This window comes from Athene cunicularia (assembly GCF_003259725.1).
Source record: "Athene cunicularia isolate RWA chromosome 1 unlocalized genomic scaffold, athCun1 chr1_part1, whole genome shotgun sequence".
In the NCBI taxonomy this organism is placed as follows: Eukaryota; Metazoa; Chordata; class Aves; order Strigiformes; family Strigidae; genus Athene; species Athene cunicularia.
Genome location: NW_020799091.1, coordinates 128,721,570 through 128,744,534, shown reverse-complemented (window position 1 = coordinate 128,744,534; position 22,965 = coordinate 128,721,570). Strand labels below are relative to the sequence as shown.

The 22,965-nt window shown below is 42.1% G+C and overlaps 2 protein-coding genes across 2 annotated transcripts in view; one reads left to right on the top strand and one right to left on the bottom strand.

Moving 5' to 3' along the window:
• The window catches only part of SYN3 (synapsin III), a 204,527-nt gene that overhangs the window by 65,804 nt on the left and 115,758 nt on the right, over positions 1 to 22,965 (top strand). The window lies entirely within an intron of this gene.
• Positions 530 to 22,965, bottom strand: part of TIMP3 (TIMP metallopeptidase inhibitor 3) — a 50,791-nt gene continuing 28,355 nt past the window's right edge. Inside the window, exons 3-6 of the mRNA XM_026852763.1 lie at positions 10,298 to 10,380; positions 2,920 to 3,031; positions 2,123 to 2,244; positions 530 to 1,490 (exon numbers count right to left, since the gene is read on the bottom strand). Of these exons, the coding sequence (XP_026708564.1) occupies positions 1,293 to 1,490; positions 2,123 to 2,244; positions 2,920 to 3,031; positions 10,298 to 10,380 (515 nt within the window). The 3' untranslated portion in view covers positions 530 to 1,292. The remainder of the gene's footprint in view (positions 1,491 to 2,122; positions 2,245 to 2,919; positions 3,032 to 10,297; positions 10,381 to 22,965) is intronic.

Below are 22,965 nucleotides of genomic sequence, written 5' to 3'. Positions count from 1 at the left end.
CCCCCAACTTCCTTTCACTGTATAAAGAAATGCAGCTAGTATAGCTGCAGGGGAGGAACAGTGGTGCAAGAAGGTACAGAGGAAACAATGACTGTAGCCACTACTGCAGATACACTGGAGCTTCAATATCTTAAAAACAACTCACTGACGTGGAATGTCAATATTTCTGTCTTTAGAACACAATCAAACCATTCTTTTGTTTGTAACACACACAAAAATATTGATGCCCTGTCAAAAATAGCTTATGTCATTATATGTATATACATCTTAGCTCAGCAAAACACTATTTTGGCAATAGATTTCTTTTATAGTAAGAGCTCTAGCAAGTCTCCCCTTTCACTCTTCCACATGATTGATTTAAAGTTGGTATTTTTGCATCTGTTTGGTTTAAGGTGTTCACAAGCTGGTTTTGCTGTTGAAGCTAAGCTGAAAAAATTTGAGGGGCCAATGCTGCTCAAAACAGAATGGCACAGCACTTCATCTGCTCTGCTGTAAGTGGATTTACCTCCCTGAACATAGGAATTGGTTTTTTGTTTTTTAAACAACAATACAAAATACTCTCTCTTTTGTTCTGGGGAAAGCCAGAATTTCAAATGTGCTGCTGCATTCACACTGTGACTAAATTAGCTAGGACAATCACTCAACAATGCTTTCACCAGATGACGCAGTCAAACACACCAGGTGAATTCTCCCACTGCTGGAGTCAATCACATTGTCAGTCTTTCCCATAGAGGATGATTTCTTTTGGACATCATTTTTTCCAGAGAGCTGGGTTTCTTTTCAGTTTGCCAATCTGATTAATGAAACCCGTTTTCCTTTGAATAGATTTGTCTACATATTTTCAGCACTTAGTGCATAAGGAGGGGTGACGAGAAGCCAGAGCATGGAAGAATACAGTGCCTAATTGGCATAGTTTTTAGACTTTTGTTTTCCTAAAAAAATAGAGATTATATTGCTATGGCTAATGATACATGTAAGAGAGCAAGAGCTCCATTTTTTCTTTTTTTTTTTTTTAACTCCCATTTTTCTCTCTGGTGTGCAAAAGTAAGCTCCCAAATGTCATCTGATCAAAATGAGTGGTATCAAAAAATGGAATAGGTGAATACGAATTCAGTAAGGTAGCACAGACTTTTTTTTTTTTTCCTTTTCTTTTTTAAGTGTTTGAAGTGCTAAAATTTGCAAAAACAGGCACTAATTTCATTGTCATCATCATGATCTGGTAAGAGTTATTGTCCAAAGGAAGATCAGCCACAAGTAAGGAAGAGGGGAGATAAGGAAGGCATAAAACATGCTCAGGGATCTGTGGCATTGATTATCATTTTATCTGGAGGCGCCCATCCTCTATACCAACTGCAGTAACCTTCTGCCCTCTGAATGCAGGCATAGTGCTTCGCTTGGTATCCTGAGTGGCCAAAGTTGGAGAGCATGTCTGTCCAAATACATTCATTCTTGGAGGTGGCAAAACAGGGCAAATAGTAGCAGGGCCTAATCTGCAATTGTAAAGAGCAATCAGGTAAGACTACATAAAAACAACATTATAGAAAATGTCTTTACCAGAGACAAGGGATTCAAAATTCAACTCCCTCAAATCTTGCTTACTAACCCAAAATTCAGCCTCAGTTTAGTAAGCACATAAGCATGTGCTTACCTTCACGTACACAGGTACTTCCACTGTCAAAAGGGCTTTTCAGGTACAGAAAAGTTGAACTTGTGTCTACGTTTTTGCAGGCCTGGGGCCATGAGCAAAAATCTTAGTGCCAGTACCAGGCTGTGAGGTTTTAAGCCCTCAAAATGTTTAAATAGGAAAGAAGTTGGACATATTTTGCCAAGCCTTTGGTAGCTGATTACATTCACCTGCAAATGAGTCTGTATGGCTTCTGAAAGCCTTCCCCAAACCTATTAACTCTAACAGGGCATTAAAAAGGCATAACTCTACATTTTTTATTTGATTGACTATTCTCTGGTCTCAACACTAAAGCTGAGTTTTACATTTTCCCTGTAAAAACTGCTCTCCTCCCTTTCTTTTCCTGGCTGTTCACCAGCATCACTGGTATTACCAACCAGGGAAAACAGAATTCTAGTGTTTGAATGTCTTACTCCACCTAATTAGAGACAGACATACCTTGCATCCACAGCCAAGATGATAACGATGATTCAGTCCTTTACGCTGGGACAGAGTCAGCCGGTCCCATTTCTCATACCAATTGCACAGGCCAGTGTAAACCTTCCCTTCATACACACGGCCTTGAGAACAGAGACATTGTCACAAGTTGGCACTTAGCTCAAGCACTTTTCTCGTTTCCCAAGATTGCTGATGCTCTCAATATGTTGGCTCCAGTCACTGCTCTGCAACTGCTTTCTTTGTATTAACTGGTTCAGGAATCTCTGGCCAGCAAGATTACAGCACTGCTCTAAGTTAAATAAGAGCTGTAAGCTGTAAGCATCAGCAGCAACATGCAGGTGAGTAATGCTGTCAAGATCCTCTCAAAACCAGAGCAAAGTGAATTGACATCTTCACTAAAAAAAAGTCTTGAAAACTGCTACATCTCTGTCTCCTTGCATCCCCTCATCCCAGAAGCCTGCATTTCTAAAGCTCATTCCAAAATGGACCTTCCATTTCTAGCACAGCCAAGTTGCAAGCAGTTTCCCGTGACAGACACCAGGTCAGGCATGAATTGACAGCTGTGGACTGTCATAGAGTGTGTTTGTCACAACATCAATGGGTGTAAGAGATATTTTAGGAGGGAGAGAGGAAAATGACTCTCAGCATTAAAAAGTACTGAACATCAAAATACTGTTGGCCATCTTAACACTTGAAAAGCTGTGTATAGAGCTGTCTACACAGTTGCCCATGTCCTTAGTAGATATATGTATAGAACAGAAGAGGTTTTGATTATGAAGAATTACACTGTCCTTTACCTGTAATCAGGTACTGGTACTTGTTGACCTCCAGCTTGACTCCACAAAGACTCTCAGAGGCTTCTGTGTAGATGTACTGAACATGTGGCATTATCTGGAAGCCCCTGTACATCTAGAAAAAGAATAAAAATGCTTTAGGTCAACCTAAGATGACAACTTTTCACTTGGATTCTTTACAATCTATGTTTCTAGACTGGTGGCAAGCAATGAACTTTTAGTGTTTACAAGGGTGAAGGACTAATGGTACCAGCTAGACTCTGATGGAAGTCTCCCCACCAGATCCGCTGGTAAAGCTGAATACCCACTTGCTAACAAAACACTGCAATTCAGCAAAGGGACCACTTTTCCCCACTCATCTTAGTTCCAGTGGCACTGATCGAGCAAAGCACCCACACTGCAAGCTCTGTCAACATCCTGAAAAATTTTTTCCTTCATATAGCTCATAATTTCAAAGAAATTAAATTAGTTCAAGTTTGAAATCTTTCTCCTTCACATGATTTAAAAAATTTCTTCCAAACTAAGGGAATTTTCTTTTAAACAATGACCCTATTTTCCAGCGTTGCTGCTGTAAGAGTTTCAAGCCTTTGGCACTTGATATAAGTCATCCAGCCAGACACATCCTCAGAAAACTAGCATGCACAACTCCTGTTTACCTCAGCAAGGTTTTAAAGTTTCTCTAAGTAAATGAACGCCACAGTAGAATTCTACCCCATCTCCTAAAATAAGCCCAGTACTGATAGGCACCATAAAGAAAATATATATGCATACTTTCCCTACACTCCTCCTCCTTTTTCATAATCTTTCTTACAGTTCAGTTTAATTGAAATACACTGGCAGTTGAATTCAGTCAGAAATTAGCATGTGTCCTGATCTGACCTGACCTTACTGCTGCCATTTAGAGAAACTCACGCCTACCTGTTGGTAGCATAATGAAGTCTGTGCATATCAATGAAACAATGTATATTGGACCCAATTATACATATCCTATTTTTGAAACACTGAGGATGATTTTCCTGAAAATTTTATCTTATAGATTTGGTTATCTTTTCAAAGCATTCAGTCTCTCTTTTTTCCCCACTAATATGAAAAAAATGGCTGGATGGCTGGGCCCAAAATGTTGTGGTGAATGGAGTTAAATGCAGTTGGCGGCCGGTCACAAGTGGTGACCCCCAGGGCTTGGTTTTGGGGCCACTCCTGTTTAACATCTTTATTGATGATCTAGATGAGGGGATCGAGTGCACCCTCAGTCAGTTTGCAGATGACACCAAGTTGGGTGGGAGTGTTGATCTGCTCGAGGGTAGGGAGGCTCTGCAGAGAGACCTGGACAGGCTGGAGTGATGGGCTGAGGCCAACTGCATGAGCTTCAATAAGGCCAAATGCCAGGGGCTGCACTTGGACCACAACAACCTCCAGCAGCGCTACAGGCTTGGGGAGGAGTGGCTGGAGAGCTGCCAGTCAGAGAGGGACCCGGGGGTGTTGATTGACAGCTGGCTGAACAGGAGCCAGCAGTGTGCCCAGGTGGCCAAGAAGGCCGATGGCATTCTGGCTTGTGTCAGCAATAGCGTGGCCAGCAGGGAAGGGATCTTACCCCTGTACTCGGCACTGGTGAGGCTGCACCTTGATTACTGTGTTCAGTTTTGGGCCCCTCACTACAAAAAGGACATTGAATTATTCGAGCACAAGCATGTCCAAAGAAGGTTCTTCATGAAGCTGGTGAAGGTTCTGGAGCATAGGTCATATGAGGAGCAGCCGAGGGAACTGGGGGTGTTTAGTCTGGAGAAGAGGAGGCTGAGGGGAGACCTCATCGCCCTCTACAGCTACCTGAAAGGAGGTTGCAGAGAGCTGGGGATGAATCTCTTTAACCAAGTAATAAGCGGTAGGACAAGAGGGAATGGCCTTAAGTTGCACCAGGGAAGGTTTAGACTGGATATTTTGGAAGCATTTCTTTACAGAACAGGTTGTTGGGCATTGGAATGGGCTGCCCAGGGAGGTGGTGGAGTTCCCATCCCTGGAGGTGTTTAAGAGTAAGGTTGACTTAGCATTTAAGGATATGGTGTATTTGGAACCTGCCAGTTTTAGGCCAGTGGTTGACTGGATGATCTTCAAGGTCTTTTCCAACCTAGATGATTCTGTGATTCTGTGAATGGTCAATATTTAAAAGCTAATGGAAAACAGTAAGTCAGAGAGAATCACAGTTTCATAGCATTTTCCAGCCTATCCTTTTCTGTCAGCCTTATTGATAGAGAGCACATTTATGATCAGTATATCTGTAAATATTAAAGTGAGGCAAAAGAGAACAAAAAAATCCCAAACTCAGAGCTACAGATCCTTGCTGCTGTGTCACCTAAACTGTGGTATTCTCTTCCAGGCTGCATTCTATTTCTTGAAGTCCCCTATTATCCCAGGGTATTTCACAATTACCCCACCTCCTTTAAAATCAACACACCTTTTTCTTTCTGAAAGAATGTCTGTCGATTTACAGATTTTATGCTAGGCCCAGGTTTTGAATATAAAAATGCAAAAACCTACTACTAATTCTGTATGCTGAGAGGTCAAACTATCTTCTGGGCATCAACAGAATGTCTTCCAGGTTTTTTTTTTTTCCCTTAGTTATATTACCCCAATCAGCATAATCTTATAATAGCATGACAACTCAGTAATAGCACTATTGTGTAAAGTAGAAGACATGCTAAAGAGTTTGCATTTTCCAAACCTTCCTTCTACACCCAGCAAATATGCAAAAGGAGGCATTTTAAAAAAAATTAATCATACTGTATCAACAAAAGCTCACAGATTATGTTTGGAATACACCACTGTGTCCATAAGCGAGCAAAGACTTTCAGTAAATATGGAATAGCTGAACCTTGCCTAATCTCTACTTTATCCATGCTATTTTCTTGGAATGGATGATCTACTCAGATTTTTCAAATATGCTCAAGATAGCTGGAGATCTAGGTTCTGGCATGAGCATCCTGTCTGTCCTTAGATGTTATTTAACCCTCAGTACACTTTTGTTCCTCATCGGTAGAGCAGCTCTACCTTGCTTCCAAAGGGTACTGTGAGGAAAGGCACATAGAATAAAGATCATGTGTTCAGACCTCATTCTAGTGGGTGTCACATCAAGAAGCTATGATAACAGCATCTAAGCAGATAAGACTAGCTAAGATAAAAGCTGGGGCTGCCTAGTATCTCCAGGCAATGCATTATCTACACTGCAGAGAGTTGTATGCTGTGCATGTGCAGTAAAAGTGATCTGCATCTCAGAGTGCAAAGCTCCAAGTAGTGTTGGGCTAATTAAGTATCTGCTATAAAGTCTACACGTGCACAGGCATTCTTTGAGCCCATTCTCCCCCTTGCAGAAAGGGCTACAGGCTAGAATAATCACTCCTCTGAGAAGCTGCTCAGGCCCTTCCTACAGGACCCTAAGAGTTGTCACTCCACATCTTCTGCATCAAGCTCAATGTAACTGCCTATGAAGTAAATAGTGATGCTGAACTGGGGTTTGGTTTTCAACTCCTGGACCTAATTTCCTGTTCACATAACCATTAGGGACACCACTGTCAGGGTTGCTGAAGAAAGCACACTCAGCCTCTCATAAAGCACTTCAACTCACCTCTCAGTGACCTTCATCAGTGCTAGCAACTGTCATGCTAATAGACCTAGTGCTGGAGGCAGAAAGGGCCTGCCTCATTCTCTGATGACTAAGGAAAATTGACCATGACCTTGGTTCTCAGGGGAGAAAAAAGAAAATTTGGCAAGGGGGAAATCTACAGATGCCCTCTTCCAAAATAAATAAAACAATACCTTAAGCATTATTTTTGGATGAACAAAATATCCTGGAAGTGCTATTAGACCAGTCAGAAGAAAGTCAACCATAATGCTAGCCTTTGCCCTAACTGCTAACCTTGGAGTCCTCCTCTGCCACAAATGTGTATTTTCAGAAGCATAATGACAGGGAACAAGATACTAGCAAGTGTCACATGCTGACTGATGTCTGCTCATGCTATTTCATTTCCAGCTGTGTCAGCATTCCCCTCCGCAGCTCCTATACTGCCTCAGAAATGCACATGCAAATCCTGTGGTGATTCCTGCCACATGATTAACTTCACCTTGTAATACAATGTCCTGCCTTCTATCCCTCCCATGTGAGGTCACACCAGATACCAAGGTTTGGGGTTACCTTGCCTAAGTATCAGCCACCTAAAGTTTAGGTGCTTCATATGAATTAGGCATCCTGTCTAGTCAAACACCAAGAACAGGCAGCTCCAGAACAACTTAGCCTATCCTAAAATATCTGTCTGCAACTGGTGGGCTGAATTACACTTTGGTGGTTCCTATCTCTTTCCATAGACAATCAAGAGAGATGTAAAGACTCAATACTTCATTTTAGTCTGTCTAAAATTAAACTAAATTAATCCCATCCCACTTCTTCCCTCTTGAGACTATCACATTTCACCCCACAGACTCATTTTACACATTAGCAACAAACCAAGGAAAAACTTCTTGCTTCTGGCAGCCTGTGCAGAGTGCTGCCATGGTCAAGCAGGACCATTTGCACACATGGAGTAGAAATATCTTATCTCCTTGGTTTTTCGCAGTTTCCTAAAATAGGTTTGGGTCATTCTCAGAATGCACTGCAGTGTCACAGAACATGCAGGGGTTAGATCAGTCCTGTGCAGATTTTTGGCACATGATCTTGAAATATCCCTGCAGTGTGGGGAGGCAGAGATTGCTTTAAAGAGCACAGGAACTTTTCAGAAAACAAACCTGAACACTAGAAAGCCTGGCACTGTTCTGTGCCTGTGGGCTGACCTTGTGCTCCAGTCCAGGCCCCAAGCTAGATTAGTTGTGAAATTCAGCAACTAGTTTGGGACTGTTAGTGAGAGCAAGAATCAACCACAGCAAGCTCCAAAGAACACATGAAAGAAACACAAAGGTTGTTTGTTGCCTTTTAAGGCTCTCAATGCTTTTCACAGGCAATTCAGTACACACTGATAAATGGCTTGTTTATTTTTGATCTGCAGATGGGTTTATAGGTGGCCAAAAACTACTGACGTGGTAGTTTTATCTTCAGAGTTGCTCCCATGCAACTGTGCAGACCCATAGGCCTCCTTAGTCTTCTTTTCAGGAGGAGGACAGTCAGCTTTCACTGGGGAGAGCAAGAGATGTACTGCATCATTCTGATCTCCCCCACTGTAAGGAGCTGAACCTCTCTTTATACTGAAGTCTCTAAGCTCAGCAGAAAGACAGAAGGCTTTCAAAGAAGACACTCAGTTTGTTTATTTACCAAGAACTATGTTCTTCAGACATTCCAGTTCTAGTGAACTTTGCTTCAGTTTCCATCCTGCCAAAGGTCACAGTTAAATGTACAATGCAACATCTCACCAGCCCACCATCTATGTAGCAGGCAGAGACAGTTTGACCAGCACGTGTTTTCCCCTTTAAAAATCACTCTTGCATTTATTGGACATGTAGCTTCCTAACAAAACACGGTGGAACTGCTCCTGCAAAAAGGATTTTTTTTTGTTCTCTTGTGGTTTCAGCACACGGACATTGCAGATTACTGCAGTATCTGCTGTAAACACCCTGGCCCTGTGCTGCAGAGTAAGTAGCCCAATGAAAACAGCCAGGACAGACTCACATGCCTTATTTAAAGATTGATACAATGGTGTCTATTGACATTAGAGTGGCTGCTGCTCCACTCAACATGCTCACCTTGTGGCCTTATGCTCCTCCCCATGCCAGCAGACACACAGAAGCCTTTTGTGTTCATAGCAGGGACACTGCTGCAGGCTCCTAGGTCAGAGGAGGAATGCTTAATGCTGTTCCAGAGATCTCTGACACTGCAACTCATTGACTGACAATAGGGCAGGCTGCATCATTAGTTAGGAGAGAGTCTAGCGTTATGGTTGGGGTTTTTTTAATTTTGGGGACTACTGTTATTCTAGATCACCACAGGAAGCACTAAACTCTTGGAACTGATTAAGACGTAAAGTATGGAACCTGGACAGACTGGGACGACATCAGAAAAGTTGAAGATGACACTGCAGCATGTGGATGTTGAATAGTTTTGTGGAGCAGGGTATGCCTGCTGAGCTAGAACGTGACAAAACTGGACAAGAACAGCTGAGGTCAGGGACAGCCATTTAAAAAAAAAAAAAAAAAAAAAAAAAAAAAAAAGAGTGCAGCATTATCTCACTGTTGCCTTTTTGTTTTTACAAATACAAGTTAATCAACATATATATTTTGTTTCGAATCTTAAAAATAAATTTTTAAGATTAAGGAAATTAGTAAATCCAGCACCTCATGCCCTCTTATTGAAAGTGCAAGCATTCCACTCTAGTGGAAGAGCCATGCCAGGACCAGATTTGGCTACATGCACAGTTTTGCAACACCTTATGGAACAGGTTTTCTCCCAGATTTCAGGCTTAGCTATAAACTGCCTTATAAAGAGAGTTACTGTTACAAGGCAGGCAAGTGAATGTTTTTTTCTGAACCTTTACTTTGTCTAATACGTTTCAGATTTCTGCAGTCTGCCAAGCTTTTTGCTTCCTTTTTTTTTTTAAAAAAAAAAAAAACAAAAAACAAACAAACAAAAAAAACCAAAAAAACCCACCAGTCTTATGACTCAAATGGCATAGCCAAGAAAAACAATTTAGGGCTGATTTTTAGAATTACATAACAAGGGGTTTAATCAAAAAAACTAAGTCCAAAGCAGCAGATTGAGTGCAGTTTGTGCAGCAAAGAATTAGAACTCTAAAGGGAGGAACTAGAGAAACCAAGCAACTGGTATAGGAGATCTACTTCTTCATCTCTGAGTCAATACTGTACAGCTCTTCTGAGCTATTGATATTTGAAAGCTGCAGTGATTTAGCTTTACATAAAGACATCACTCTACAAGTTTCATTTGTTTGTAGATATAAAAAAAAATGTCATCACTCTAACTGGTGGTCACAAAGAATGCAAGGAAAAAAGAGATGAAAGACCACTCTCCCAAGGCTGGCAGACCCCCTACCATCTTGAATTTAATGAAAGCGTTGCATGGAAAATCTTGCATCTCCACTCTAACACTGTGTATGTTGAACACAAACAGGACTCCAGTATCTAAAGAAGCCCATCTGGCATCTTTTACTACCAGAAATTTTAAAAATAAAGGAAGAATTCAGGTATTAAGCACTGTATGTCAGGAATGACCTCTTCTGTTCCTTTCCCTTCTCCAGACAAATTTCTACCAATTGCTGGTTACCTTCCATTCTAACTGACCAACATGAAAAGTTGAGGTGCTGTTATTTTAAGTATGTAAAGCATGTTCATTATTACATGTTAATTAGAATAATTATCATATCTACAAGCCTACATGAAATGTCTGCAAATATACCTTCATCTGCTTGACTGTGTACCGCATAGTTCCAAATGGTCCATCTTTCATGAGCTTCTTCCCCACAACTTTAGCTCGAATCACTGTCATAAGAGAGGAAAAATACAACAAATTAGAAACTGCTTTACACTACTTAAACATCTAGCTAGATCCTCCACTTCAAAAAAAGCCACTTAGATAAATTATTCTGTAAAATAAAACAAAAGTCCAGGCCAACCTTCCTCTCAATTTATTCCAGCAGAATAATCCAAAGAATTCAACATAGTCTAACCAGAATTGACAATATATAGTTATACATCAATCCCCTAGAACCCCCTTTTTGTGGAAGAGGAGATATCAGCTATTTTTGCATAAAGCTTACATTGGTATACCACTGCAAACAACACACCTCTGCTAAATATATGGCCCAATGGTTCCAGACAACTGAAAACCAGTAACTAAAACAGACCACAAACATCATTTCCTCTGAGCCTACGAAGGTCGTGATCGTACCTCCCTGCACAAGACAGAGGTACAACTTTCACAGCAATCTTCTGTAGTATTTCATCTGTTTTGCTGAATGTATCATATTAATACATCACACAAAATAATTCATTAAAAAGAAAGAAGGCACAGAAGGGAGACAAAGAGGTGGAGGTACTCCTTTGCAAGCAGAAGAACCAATGAGTTATTATTTGCATTATGGCACTATCTGAAAGCAGCAACAAAGTTCAGGGATCCATTTTGCTAGGTATATAGGACATTAAACAAGCACCTTGTTGCTTCTTAGTTCATTTAGGTTTCAAACTGTTGAAGAACCCCACCAGAAGAAATGGGAAGAAAAGGAGGATAAGTTTTTGTTCACTACTTAGACCAAACTAATGAGGCAAAAAGCTTGTCCCAGCTTACTGAATAACCTGAAGAACAAATTTAAAGGAAGAAATAGGTCTGGTTATACACACCAGTTCCTGGAACTTGTTCGCTGAGGATGGTGTGAAGACAAACTCATTCTGCTCTGATTCATATCCTGTGCTTCAGCCAGACTTGTCAAATAAATTTTAGACTAGGTAAGACAGTCCTGCCAGCTTTGATTCAAAGGACCAACAAACCCTTACTGATGCTAAAACTTAATTCCTAGGGGCTTTTTTCAAACTTCTATTATCCAATGGCACTAAAAGCCAGTACAATTTTATTGATTCTTCTATTTAACAAGTTGTTCAGACTTCAATTTACTTTCTTAAAAATTTAGTAGTTATATTGAAGCATGTCCTTGAAGCCTGCAAATATCTTGAAAGTACTAGATTCTTCCATTTGTTGCCCCCAACCATCACAACCGCCAGTGAAGCTACAAAAACCAGACTGCCTAAGGGTCAATGAGAAAGAACACAGTTTATTTAAGGCTTTGGGAATTCTAGGGCACTTCACTAATGCTGGAGTCTGTAGCAAAGGGTGTCAAAAGTCTTATCTTCATCTACTGCATACCTGATATACTGAAAATTAAAAACTTTGTGTTTGCCCAACACATCTGAAATCAGCAATGAAATCTTATATCTTATTGACAATGAGAGGAAATATACAAAAAGGCAGTATTGCAGAACACTAGGGTTTTCAGGACAGAACACACTTAGCGTAAAAGATGACAGGCACATTCCCAATTGCTGACAAAATATCTAAAATCCATTTTCTTCATGTACTTCACTGCTAGCTTGGCAGCTCTTTAACTTGTAATAGCACAGCTACCTCAGAATCAGCTTTGATTTATGGACTAATCAATAGCTTCATAACAGGACCAAAAATTCAAAATGTGCATCTATACTAGCATGTAAGTGTCGCAATTTCAACTAATGCTATCCTTGCTAACAGGTGGAAGGATCTGTATTTTTGTATTATTGTTCCCCAGTAAAGTTAGATAAGAACAATCATCCTAGCAAATACACCTAGCAAAAACTATGAAAAACCTTAGTGTGGACTGCCACTTCAAGCCTTTTGTAAATGGGTCAAGACCTCTGTATCTCAGAGAAGTTGCCTTTATCACCTAAATGGTAACTTTTCTAGCTAAGTTCCTTCCTTTACCAAAAAGCTAGGAATGAACAAAGAACCCACCCTGCTTCATTTTTCCCATATTAAAGTAAGCTGTTCACCAAGGAGCAGAGGATTCCCCAACTTAAATCTACAATTGTATTTTGTGAGTCTAAATTCCCACCCCCTGAAGATTAGATGCATCTGGGTAACGAGAGAAATACGGATGGACAGGACCATTCAAACGTTGCTCTTGCGTGTCCAGCTTCATCATCCTAAGCTTCCACGCATGAGAGCCACTTGTTAATCTGTCCAGAACAGAGCTCCAAGCTGCAGATCTGCAGCCCATGTTCCTCAGTTCCTATCTTTGCTCCTTCAAGGCACTGCTCATCAGTTACACTGCTGGACCACTCTTTACACCTGGTCAGAAGATAAATAACATTCCTCCTAACTGAGCAGGAGTCATGCATACTTGCCAAAGAAATTTTTCATCCTCTGCAAATTATCAGAAATTTACAGTATTTCTGCTGCAAATTCAGTCCATGATATGTTAACGAAGACAACTGTTTACTTCTGGGGACGGCTTGAGCAGAATGCGGCAAAAGGTGTTGTGACTGCTCCCCTGAACTCCCTTCTCCCTGAAGCTCAATTACAGTCCTGATATTACTGATGGGAAACTTTATCCCACACAAATGGTCACCAAAATAGCTGCATATTTTCAAACCACAATTCCTTTGAAGTACTGCCTATGAAAATACTCTTGAGATGAATGTTTCTCACTACTTTGGGGTTTCAAGTCAGGTCACTTTGTGGGACTGGAGCAGTTGGCAAGGTCTCATGAGTGATTAGTAATTATTTATGAAAAGTTAATTTAGATGAGGATATAAATGTTGGTAAGATAAGCATGGCAGCCATACCATGATTCAAAGAGGAGAAGACATATGTGCATATGTCAGCATTTGACATGATTAAAATAAATGAGGGAGGCCGAGAGAAAGAGAACAAGATATTTAGCTGATATTAAAAAAATATATATATTAAGAAAATAACAACCTGCTGTGTTTGAGGATTCATCTAACAACATATCATAAATTCTTAATGTATTTATCTATTTTCCCCTGATCTTTTTTTTGTTTTTAAAATGTAAACTACTGCTTAGGAAAACAGAGATGGCTCAGATTTGCCACGGGACTAGTATAGTGAAAGCAGCTAATTGTATTTCACTGGCATCTCTAGGGTGGTACAAACTATTGGCATGTGTTTGTATACACAGAAATACATAAAAAAATCATGTCTTTTCCAAATGTCACTGGATGGGGTCTTATAAAGGCAAACAAATTGGAATGGGCATAGGAGGAGAAGGCCTTATATGCAATTTATTTGCCCAAGTGCACACATATCTAACACAAGTGCTCTTTAACTTTATCCCTTACTCTGTGGCCATTTTCTCAAGGATTCACAGAAAGAATAAGCCTAAAGCAGAAGGAGACACTGGCTTTACAGCTGAGATAGAGGGCATTCTTTCCACGAGGCAAGGAGTAGACAAAAAGGCAATGATGATGCAAGGGAAGTGGACATGTGAGATTAAGACAAGCATTTGCCAAGATGAGGAAGCAACTTGGTGAAAAGACTTGTAATTACCAAGTCATTTCATCCAGGCACAAACTAGCTATTACATGTGTAGTGTCATAGCTTAATCCAGCCTGTGTACTCTATCAGGGCCAGCCACTAGATGGCGGCACTATCACAAATCTCACCTTCCGTTAACGAGAAGGCAGCGGCACAGGCACAAGCTAACACCACGAATCCCAGTTGCATGCCCAACTGCACCATGAGAACCAGATGCTTTCATTCAAGTGGGCTGGTTGTCATCCATAAACAGCATTTTAAGTGGAAGCACACACCCCTTAGAGACCAGGGTTTGTTCCAAACCCATTTCCCTTGTGATCAATTATCATTAATGGCTCAGGAGAGTAACAAATGCTACACTTCCCTTTATTGTTTCAAGGATTTATTTTAATGGTGTGCAATATGAGTATTTTTAAGTGAGAGATTTGGCTAACATGCATGCTCACTATGTTTAAGTGAAGGATGCTGAGGTTTCATGTTTTTTACTGATGGAGACATATGGGATAAGTTATTCTCCCAGTCAATCTATGACATCCAAATAGTGGCAAAATAAAATATATGGGGAGCAGCAACATAACCAGGAGGCTGAAGAAAGGCTCCTTCTATTCCAAGGCTACTAACTACACGAAGAACAGGACAGCAAAAACAACCCCCAGCAGAATCACAGAATCATCTAGGTTGGAAAAGACCTTGAAGACCATCCAGGCCAAGCATTAACCAAACACTGACAGTTCCCAACTACACCAGATCCCTCAGCGGTATGTCAGCTCTGCTCTTAAACACCTCCAGGGATGGAGACTCCACCACCTCCCTGGGCAGCCCATTCCAACAACCCGTTCTGTTAAGAAATGCTTCCAAAATATCCAGTCTACACCTTCCCTGGTGCAACTTAAGGCCATTTCCTCTTGTCCTATCACTTGTGTTACTTGGTTAAAGAGACTCATCCCCAGCTCTCTGCAACCTCCTTTCAGGTAGCTGTAGAAATCAATGAGGTCTCCCCTCAGACTCCCCTTAGACTCCCCTTCTCCAGACTAAACATCCCCAGTTTCCTCAGCTACTCCTCATACGACCTGTGCTCCAGACCCTGCACCAGCTGTGTTGCCCTTCTCTGGACACGCTCGAGTCATTCAATGTCCTTTTTGTAGTGAGGGGCCCAAAATGGAACACAGGAATCAAGGTTCAGCCTCACCAGTGCCAAGTACAGGGGTAAGATCCCTTCTCTGTCCCTGCTGGCCACGCTATTGCTGATGCAAACCAGGATGCCATTGGCCTTCTTGGCCACCTGGGCACACTGCTGGCTCCTGTTCAGCTGGCTGTCAATCAACATCCCCAGGTCCCTCTCTGACTGGCAGCTCTCCAGCCACGCCTCCCCAAGCCTGCTGGGGGTTGTTGTGGCCCAAGGGCAGCCCCCGGCATTTGGCCATTTGAAACTCCTACAGTTGGCCTCAGCCCATTGCTCCAGCCTGTCCAGGTCTCTCTGCAGAGCCTCCCTACCTTCAAGCAGATCAACACTCCCACCCAACCTGGTGTCATCTGCAAACTTACTGAGGGTGCACTCAATCCCCTCATCTAGATCATCAATAAAGATGTTAAACAGGAGTGGCCCCAAAACCGAGCCCTGGGCGTCACCACTTGTGACCGGCCGCCAACTGGATTTAACTCCATTCACCACAACTCTTTGGGCCCAGCCATCCAGCCAGTTTTATACCCAGCAAAGCATGTGCCCATCCAAGGCACAAGCAGCCAGTTTTTCCAGGAAAATACTATGGGAAACCGTTTCAAAGGCCTTACTAAAGTCAAGGTAAACAACAGCCACAGCTTTTCCCTCATCCAATAAACAGCTTGCCCTGTCATATAAGGTGATCAGGTTTGTCAGGCAGGACCTGCCTTTCAGGAACCATGCTGATTAGGCCTGATCCCCTGGTTGTCCACTATACAACATTTAATGGCACTCGAGATGACCTGCTCCATGACCTTCCCTGGCACCAAGGTCAGACTGACAGGTCTATAGTTTCCTGGATCCTCTTTTCTACCTCTCTTGGATGGGTGTCACATTTGCCACCCTCCAAGTCCAGTGGGACCTCCCCAGTTAGCCATGACTTCAGGTAAATCTTAGAAAGCAGCTTGGCGAGCACATCTGCCAACACCCTCAGCACCCTTGGGTGTAACCCATCCTGTCCCACAGCCTTGTGTGCATCCAAGGGGTGTAGCAGGTCTCCTCTTCAACTGTGCTGACCTCAATCTGCTTCCCCTCGCCATCTCCCAGCTCATGGGGCTGGGTGTCCAGGGAACAGCCAGTTCCACTGCTCAAGACTGAGGCAAAGTAGGCATTGAGCACCTCAGCCTTTTCTGTATCCAATAAAGGAGGGAGATTTTCCCTAATCCTCCTTTTATTGTTCATGAATTTATAGAAACATTTTTTATTATCCTCAACAGCTGTGGCCAGGTTGAGCTCTAGCAGCACTTTGGCTCTCCTAATGTTCTCCCTGCATAACTTCACTACATCTTTATAGTCTTCATCAGAGACCTGCCCCCTCTTCCAAAGGCAACAGATTCCCCTTTCATTCTTGAGATCCAGCCCAAGGTCCCTGTTTAGCCAGGTCAGTCTCCTTCACTGCCTGCTTGTTTACAGCACATGGGAAAAGCCTGCTCCTGTGCCTTTCAGACTTCATTCTTGAAGAATGTCCAGCCTTCCTGGACTCCCATTTCCTTCAGGGCAGCCTCCTAAGGGATTTTGTTAATCAGTCTTTTGAACAGGTCAAAGTTAGCCCTGTGGAAGTCTAAGGTGGCAGTTTTATTAACCTTTGTTTCTCAAAGGATCGAAAACTCAATCATCTCATGATTACTGCACCCTAGATGGCCTCCAGCCTTTACCTCACCCACAAGCTCTTCCCTTTTCACAAGCAACAGGTCCAGGAGGGCACCATCCCTGGTCAGCTCACTCACCAGCTGTGTGAGGAAGTTATCCTCCACACATTTCAGGAACCTCCTGGATTGTTCCCTCTCTGCTGTGTTGTATTCCCAGCAGATACCCACAAGAACAACAGCAAGTGACTATGAGATTTCTCCCAACTGTCCATAGAAAGCTTCATTCACCTCACTGCTTTGGTTGGGGGGTCTATAGCAGACTCCCACAGCAAGATCTGCTTTATTGGTCCTTAACCTAATCCACACACTCTCAACCCCAATATCACTATACTTGATTTCTGAGCTTTCATAGCATTCTCTTACATATAGGGCCACGCTACCACCTCTCCTTCCCTATCTGTCCTTCCTGAAGAGCTTGTAGCCATTGGTTGCAGCACTCCAGTTGTATGATGTATCCCACTACGCTTCTGTTATAGCTACTATGTCATAATTCTCATTATGCATCATGGCTTCAGGCTCCCCATTTGTTGCATTGGTATAGATGCACTTGAGATGGGCTAATGAATCCAACACCTTTTTGTGAGAATGGGCCCCATTCCCTACCAGGTCCTTCCCAGGTGCTTCCACAGTTCCTAAACATCTTTCCCTTCTTTCAAATGAATTGACAGGGGAAGAGCCCTTGGAAGAATTGGAGAATCCACCGTTCTTCAAGCCTTGGAAATAGCGCACTTGCAAATGGTGCCTTAACACTAGACACAGAGCATGCCAAGGAGGATGGTTGACATTTTATTCATCCAAAGACTATAAAAGGGTTCACTTCCAAGAACAACGTACTGAGAACTTTTTACCAACTTTACTAGTAGCTCTCAATCAGCCTGTTTCCCAAAACCTCCTTACTGTGCTGGTACATGCTGGAGGGCTTACATCATACAGGGCTAAGGCAGCTGGTATATTTAAGACTCCTGAGCATACATAACACACTGCTGAGGTATTAGTTAATTCTGGAATTTATGGGGGTGTCTCCTAACCTGGTCGAGGCAGGATGCTTTTACACACAGATTTTCTAGCATTGGTGCTGATGGTGCTGCTAAAAAGACTGAATTGCTGTGTCTGTCTTGATCACTCTCTCTCATGAGCTGCATTCCTTTTCCCACTCCCCTGGCTGATCTGTTAGCAGTTATTACCAATGCCCTTGGCTTCCCTAGAAATAGAGGACCATAACTACAAGCGGATTGTGTCCTTTGGAATGGAAGTCTATCCCTGCTATTTGCAGCCTCTTGGGAAGCTCGATTAAATTACCTGGTGGCTGTAGGCTTGTATGAGCAGCAAGTGGGTGGGGCCTACTTTGAAAGGGGGACAAAGAAAGCAGTCTGTCGCCTCACCCATTTCTCCCCTTTCACAGCAAAGCAGAACAGAGGGAAATGCTGATGACAGCAGCGGATTCATGAAGAGAGAGAAAAATAGGTATAAGTCCCCAGTCTGTTTGATGATCTGTCTGTACTGAAAGTCACCTCCTCCTACGTAACCAGGAGAGAATTCTTTTACAAATTGGAGTATTGAATTTGAAGGCTTCTTGCAAAGCATGAGAAGGCTGAAAAAACACAATAGCATTCTTCCTCCTGCCTCGTTCCATCATGCATCCTCCAGCCAAAGCCACAAGCGCGAAGCAAACTTCTTTTGATTTGCTTTGGAAGAAACCAAATCCAGCTGTACTGGTACACAGCATCATCAAAGAACCTCATCAAGAAAGCAAAAAGAGATAGTGAAGTAAGAGGTTCACTGCTAGCTGCCTTCCTCTCATACCCCTCACCAACACACCAGTTCCCATTACTGGCAGTCTGGATCTTGACCACTTGTCTTTTCACAGTGCTCTGAGGAACACTGACTACAAAAGAGCACCTTCTTGACACCAATCATCTCCACCAGTTGCCACATAAATATCACATTGGAAAGGACTTGTGCTTACTTCAGCAAGCATGTTGGAACATTCTGACTAACAATAAAAGTCTAAATAAAACCAGGAAGGCAAGACAACCAGATATCTTTCCTTCCCATTTTCTAACCAGAACTATCACATTTAGTTTTGGCCTTTGTTTTACAGATCCAAAAAACCTTTCCTGTCTGTGGCATAGCAAGGCTGTTTGAAGGCCACCCGAAAAAGTGGAAATCAATTAAGTGGCTTCACACAGGCCCAAGCTGTCTATAAAAACTGATCACAATTGCACTTGCTAAGTATTAACCAGGTTTCCCATCCCTGCACATTTCCTTGCCACAGAGTCTGTGCAACACACTCTACTGCTTTATTTCCAACACTGCAAAATAAGGAGTGATACAACTCTTTCATACCAAACTATGATTGCATCAGATCTCACATCACTTCAAAAGATATAAACCACTCTAGGAAGGGCTTTACTTGGGAGAAAGTTAATCCTCTCAACAGACCATAAATTAAAGAGGTAAGGTTTCATTAAAAAAAAGCAGAACTTGGCTTGTGCTTGGCATTTCACCTATAGCTTATTAACTGGATATATTTTTTCTTATGGCAGCAGTAGCAAGCATTTTTCTCCCTCCCTATATGGTACATCTCACCCCACAGAAGTGTAAGTTCCCTTTGAAATACGTTAGAATCAGAGAGAAAGAAGAGATCTCTGTTAGATAAGAAACTGCAAATTCTCTTCTATACGTTTCATTCAGGTTCCTATATGCAATTTGGTTGAAGACCCTTCAGCTGCCCAGCACTGCTCCTGCATCTTAGTCCTGGTGTTAGATCCCTTGCTTTTTCCATCATACACAGATAGTCTGTTGGGAGGATGGAGGAGAGGCTGAAAGGATTAGGAAGAAAGGAGGAATCTAAAATGCATTTGTATCCATTTACAATATAAACAGAATCTTCTAGATCAATGTGTAGATGGTACGTTTCATGCCAGGGGAAACTAGCTTCAGGAAATACCTTGTGATAAACACAAAGCTAAAGGAACTAAAAATTAAAAAACACTATGTCTGTTGCTACTAGCTATTATACCTACTAAACTTAGGGAAGACAGGTAGGCCCAAGAGATTAGCTAGAACAGGCACAGAGTAAGTTGAGTCACAGGAGTTCACATGCATCATTAAGTTAGTCTCACAGCTTGCATCAACAAAACTTTCTAGGTTTGCTAAGGATCTAAGCAGAGAAACTGAGACTATATAATAAGCATGCCTACAGCAAAACCTCTGATAAAATAAAAAGAAACCAAACTAGCCATATCTCTGTCTCCTTTGTGACCTTTTTTTTTTTTTTTTAAACTTTCCACCTATATATTTTTTAACTAGTTACTGAAAGCTGAATTCAGTCTAGCAGCAAAAGGCAATAGGCATTAAAGGAAGGAAAAGTGATGCAAGTTTAAGTGAGGGGAAGGGAGTGCCGCATGAACAGAGCACACCGTAGAGAGTCACCTTGCACCTCTCTCCAAGGGATGTTTTCAGCAAAGTGCATTTTGCCTCATTTTGTGCCATAGACAACTGCCAAAGAACGAACTGCTTTCAGCCAAGGTTAGCAGTGTTGGAAAGATGGTTATCAAAACCAACACACAAAAGCACTTCCAAAGCCAGTTTACAATAGTGGATAAAAATAACAAGCATATGACTCAAAGCCGGTCAGGTGATGCTCAGCTTAAAACACCTTTTCCATTTTCTTTTGGTCTACACAAGATTTGTGCAAAAAGATTTAACTCAGTCCTCGCTTCCAGATCAAGTACTTTCTAGACACGGTACTTACAGGATGAAGGGAAGCCAGGCTGAGACAGACAAGGGTCTGGTTTCTCATAGCTCTTTGGAATTGTTTGAAGGAGCCACAGGTATAAACATTCCACTCAGAAAGTATGTCAGAGCTGAAGTGAGACCAGTTAGGGATAAATGGAAACCATATGTGATTTTAATGAAACAAGGAGCTAGTGCACATGACTTACTGCTGCAAGAGCATTTACTGCCTGAAAGGAATGTGCATCTGGCATTGATCATTTCCCAACCCATCAAGTGAGCAGTAACATGGAAAGCAAATTGGAGCATTTGATGAGAGATGAATTGCCTGAAGAAATACAGTTAGGGGAGCAGCCTCTGCAAGGAGAAAACATGTCATTTGCCTGTGATTAAGTGATAGAGCTGCAAGTGAGGCTGATCTTCCATTTCCACAGATCATGATAATAAACTGCAAGAACAAGTGCTAAAGTGATTAAAATGGATTAAGTGGTATTTTAAAGAACTTATTACAATCACAAGAAATCCCATTCTGATTCACATGGGGCACACCTTTACTCCCTTGAGGTCATATCCTAAGCAAGGGTAATATACAGTCCTCAAATGTCTGTTGCTGCAAGTATTCAAACGACAGTGGTTTCATGTTTACATCAAAATGATTACACAGTGAGGAGATCTGAGGCTGAAGAGGCTGCGCAGATGCGCTCTTTTGTTCCTTTTTTTTTTTTTTTTTTACTACAAATTTCCCAGGGAGTTTCAGTTCTGCTGAGAAAGTCCCTAGCCTGCAAAGCTGCAGGTAAGTTGCTCTACTAGGATATGGTCATAGGCTCTTGTGTTGCAGCTTGATATCTGGTTCTCAGAAAAACCCCCACTGTTTTCACCAAGCAACCAAGAGGCTGCTTGCATACATCACAAGAGGAAGCAGGGAGAGATGCTCTGATTCAGAACTCAACCATATATATATATACACACAGTAAATGTCCAGGGCTTGAACCTGGTAGATGCTACTTTGTGTTTTCATGTAATAGGGAGACATCTTCAAAAGCAGATACATAGAACTGGCAGGTCTTTGCTCTTAGTGCTAGGTTGCCTCTGTGGAATATCCAGAGTTAACAAGTGTAATAAATCACTGTAATTTTCAAGGAGGCAAGAGAAAATTCTTGAGCCAAATCTGCCTATTTATTAGTCTTCCTTAACCCACTGTGCAACCCATGAACACACTGGATGTTTGCATCCAAATGGTCCAACAGGAGGAGGAGGAGGAGAAGGAAGGAGAATCCTGATGAAGATAACATCTAAAAGCAGTTTTCTTCTGCAGATTAGAAATAGGGCAGCTCTGACAGCTCATGTAAGTGTTTCAAAGCAGGGAGTATCAAAAGCCACAGGCCTGGACACTCCCTGCTTCAGCAACTTAGTTCAGAGGACTCTCCTTGCTTCAGCACCTCGCCCATCTGGGACTGGTGCCAGCATTCTGCGAAGAGGCTGCACTCCCCTGATCACATGGTTTACACTCAGTTTTGCACGTAGGAGCTGGAGATGAAAAACTGTTTGGGAACATGTATAGATTTCAACAGCACTGGGTGGGCCTGCAAGTTCCTTCCTGCATTAGAAAACTTGCATTAAACTGATAGGCTAAACAGCTGTCCACATCAAAGAGGTATACATATTTAACCAGGTCAGGCCTATATGCACTGCTCTGCTGTTCCTATTTGCATTGGACCTGGCTGAACCTAGTATTAGGCCTTCCAGACCCTGGAATTAAACCTGCATTCTATCAATTTCTCCTGTGAGAAGCCAGCACCTTTGCCTACCATTCCTGAGCCATTATAAATTGCAGGCTGTTCATGCACACTAGACATATCCATTTCACAGTTCTGGTTTATCATAATGCTTAAGGAATTTACTAATTTCCCATTTTATTAATGTCTATTATGTAACCACAGTCACTAATACTACGTAGCTGAGCTTAGCTACATGAAGAATTTACCCTGGATTCCAAGCACCATGTAAAGACTTAGGTGTAACACTCAAGATTCTGATTCAGTGTTCACTAAAGCAAGTGGAAAACCTCATGTACCACAGTTCCCAGTCAGACTACAGGTCAATGTCAGGACAGTATCAGGGTAAAACTCACAATGACCAACCTGTCCACCTACCCAGAACCTTCCAGGATACCATGTAATGCCTTGTCCTAATAGTGTTCCAAAACATCATCTTTCATTTTGGACCTTCAAGGGGATATTGAAGGCCAGACAAACTCAGTGTAGATTTGTTGTGGAAGTAAGGTTAAAAAAGGGAGAGTGATATGAGACAGCTCATGAAAGAGGTAATGAATGATATGTTGTGGTTTAACCTGGCAGGCAGCTAAATATCACACAGCTGCTTGCTTACTCTCCTTCACTCTCAGTGGAATGGAGGAGAGACTTGGGGGGGGAGGG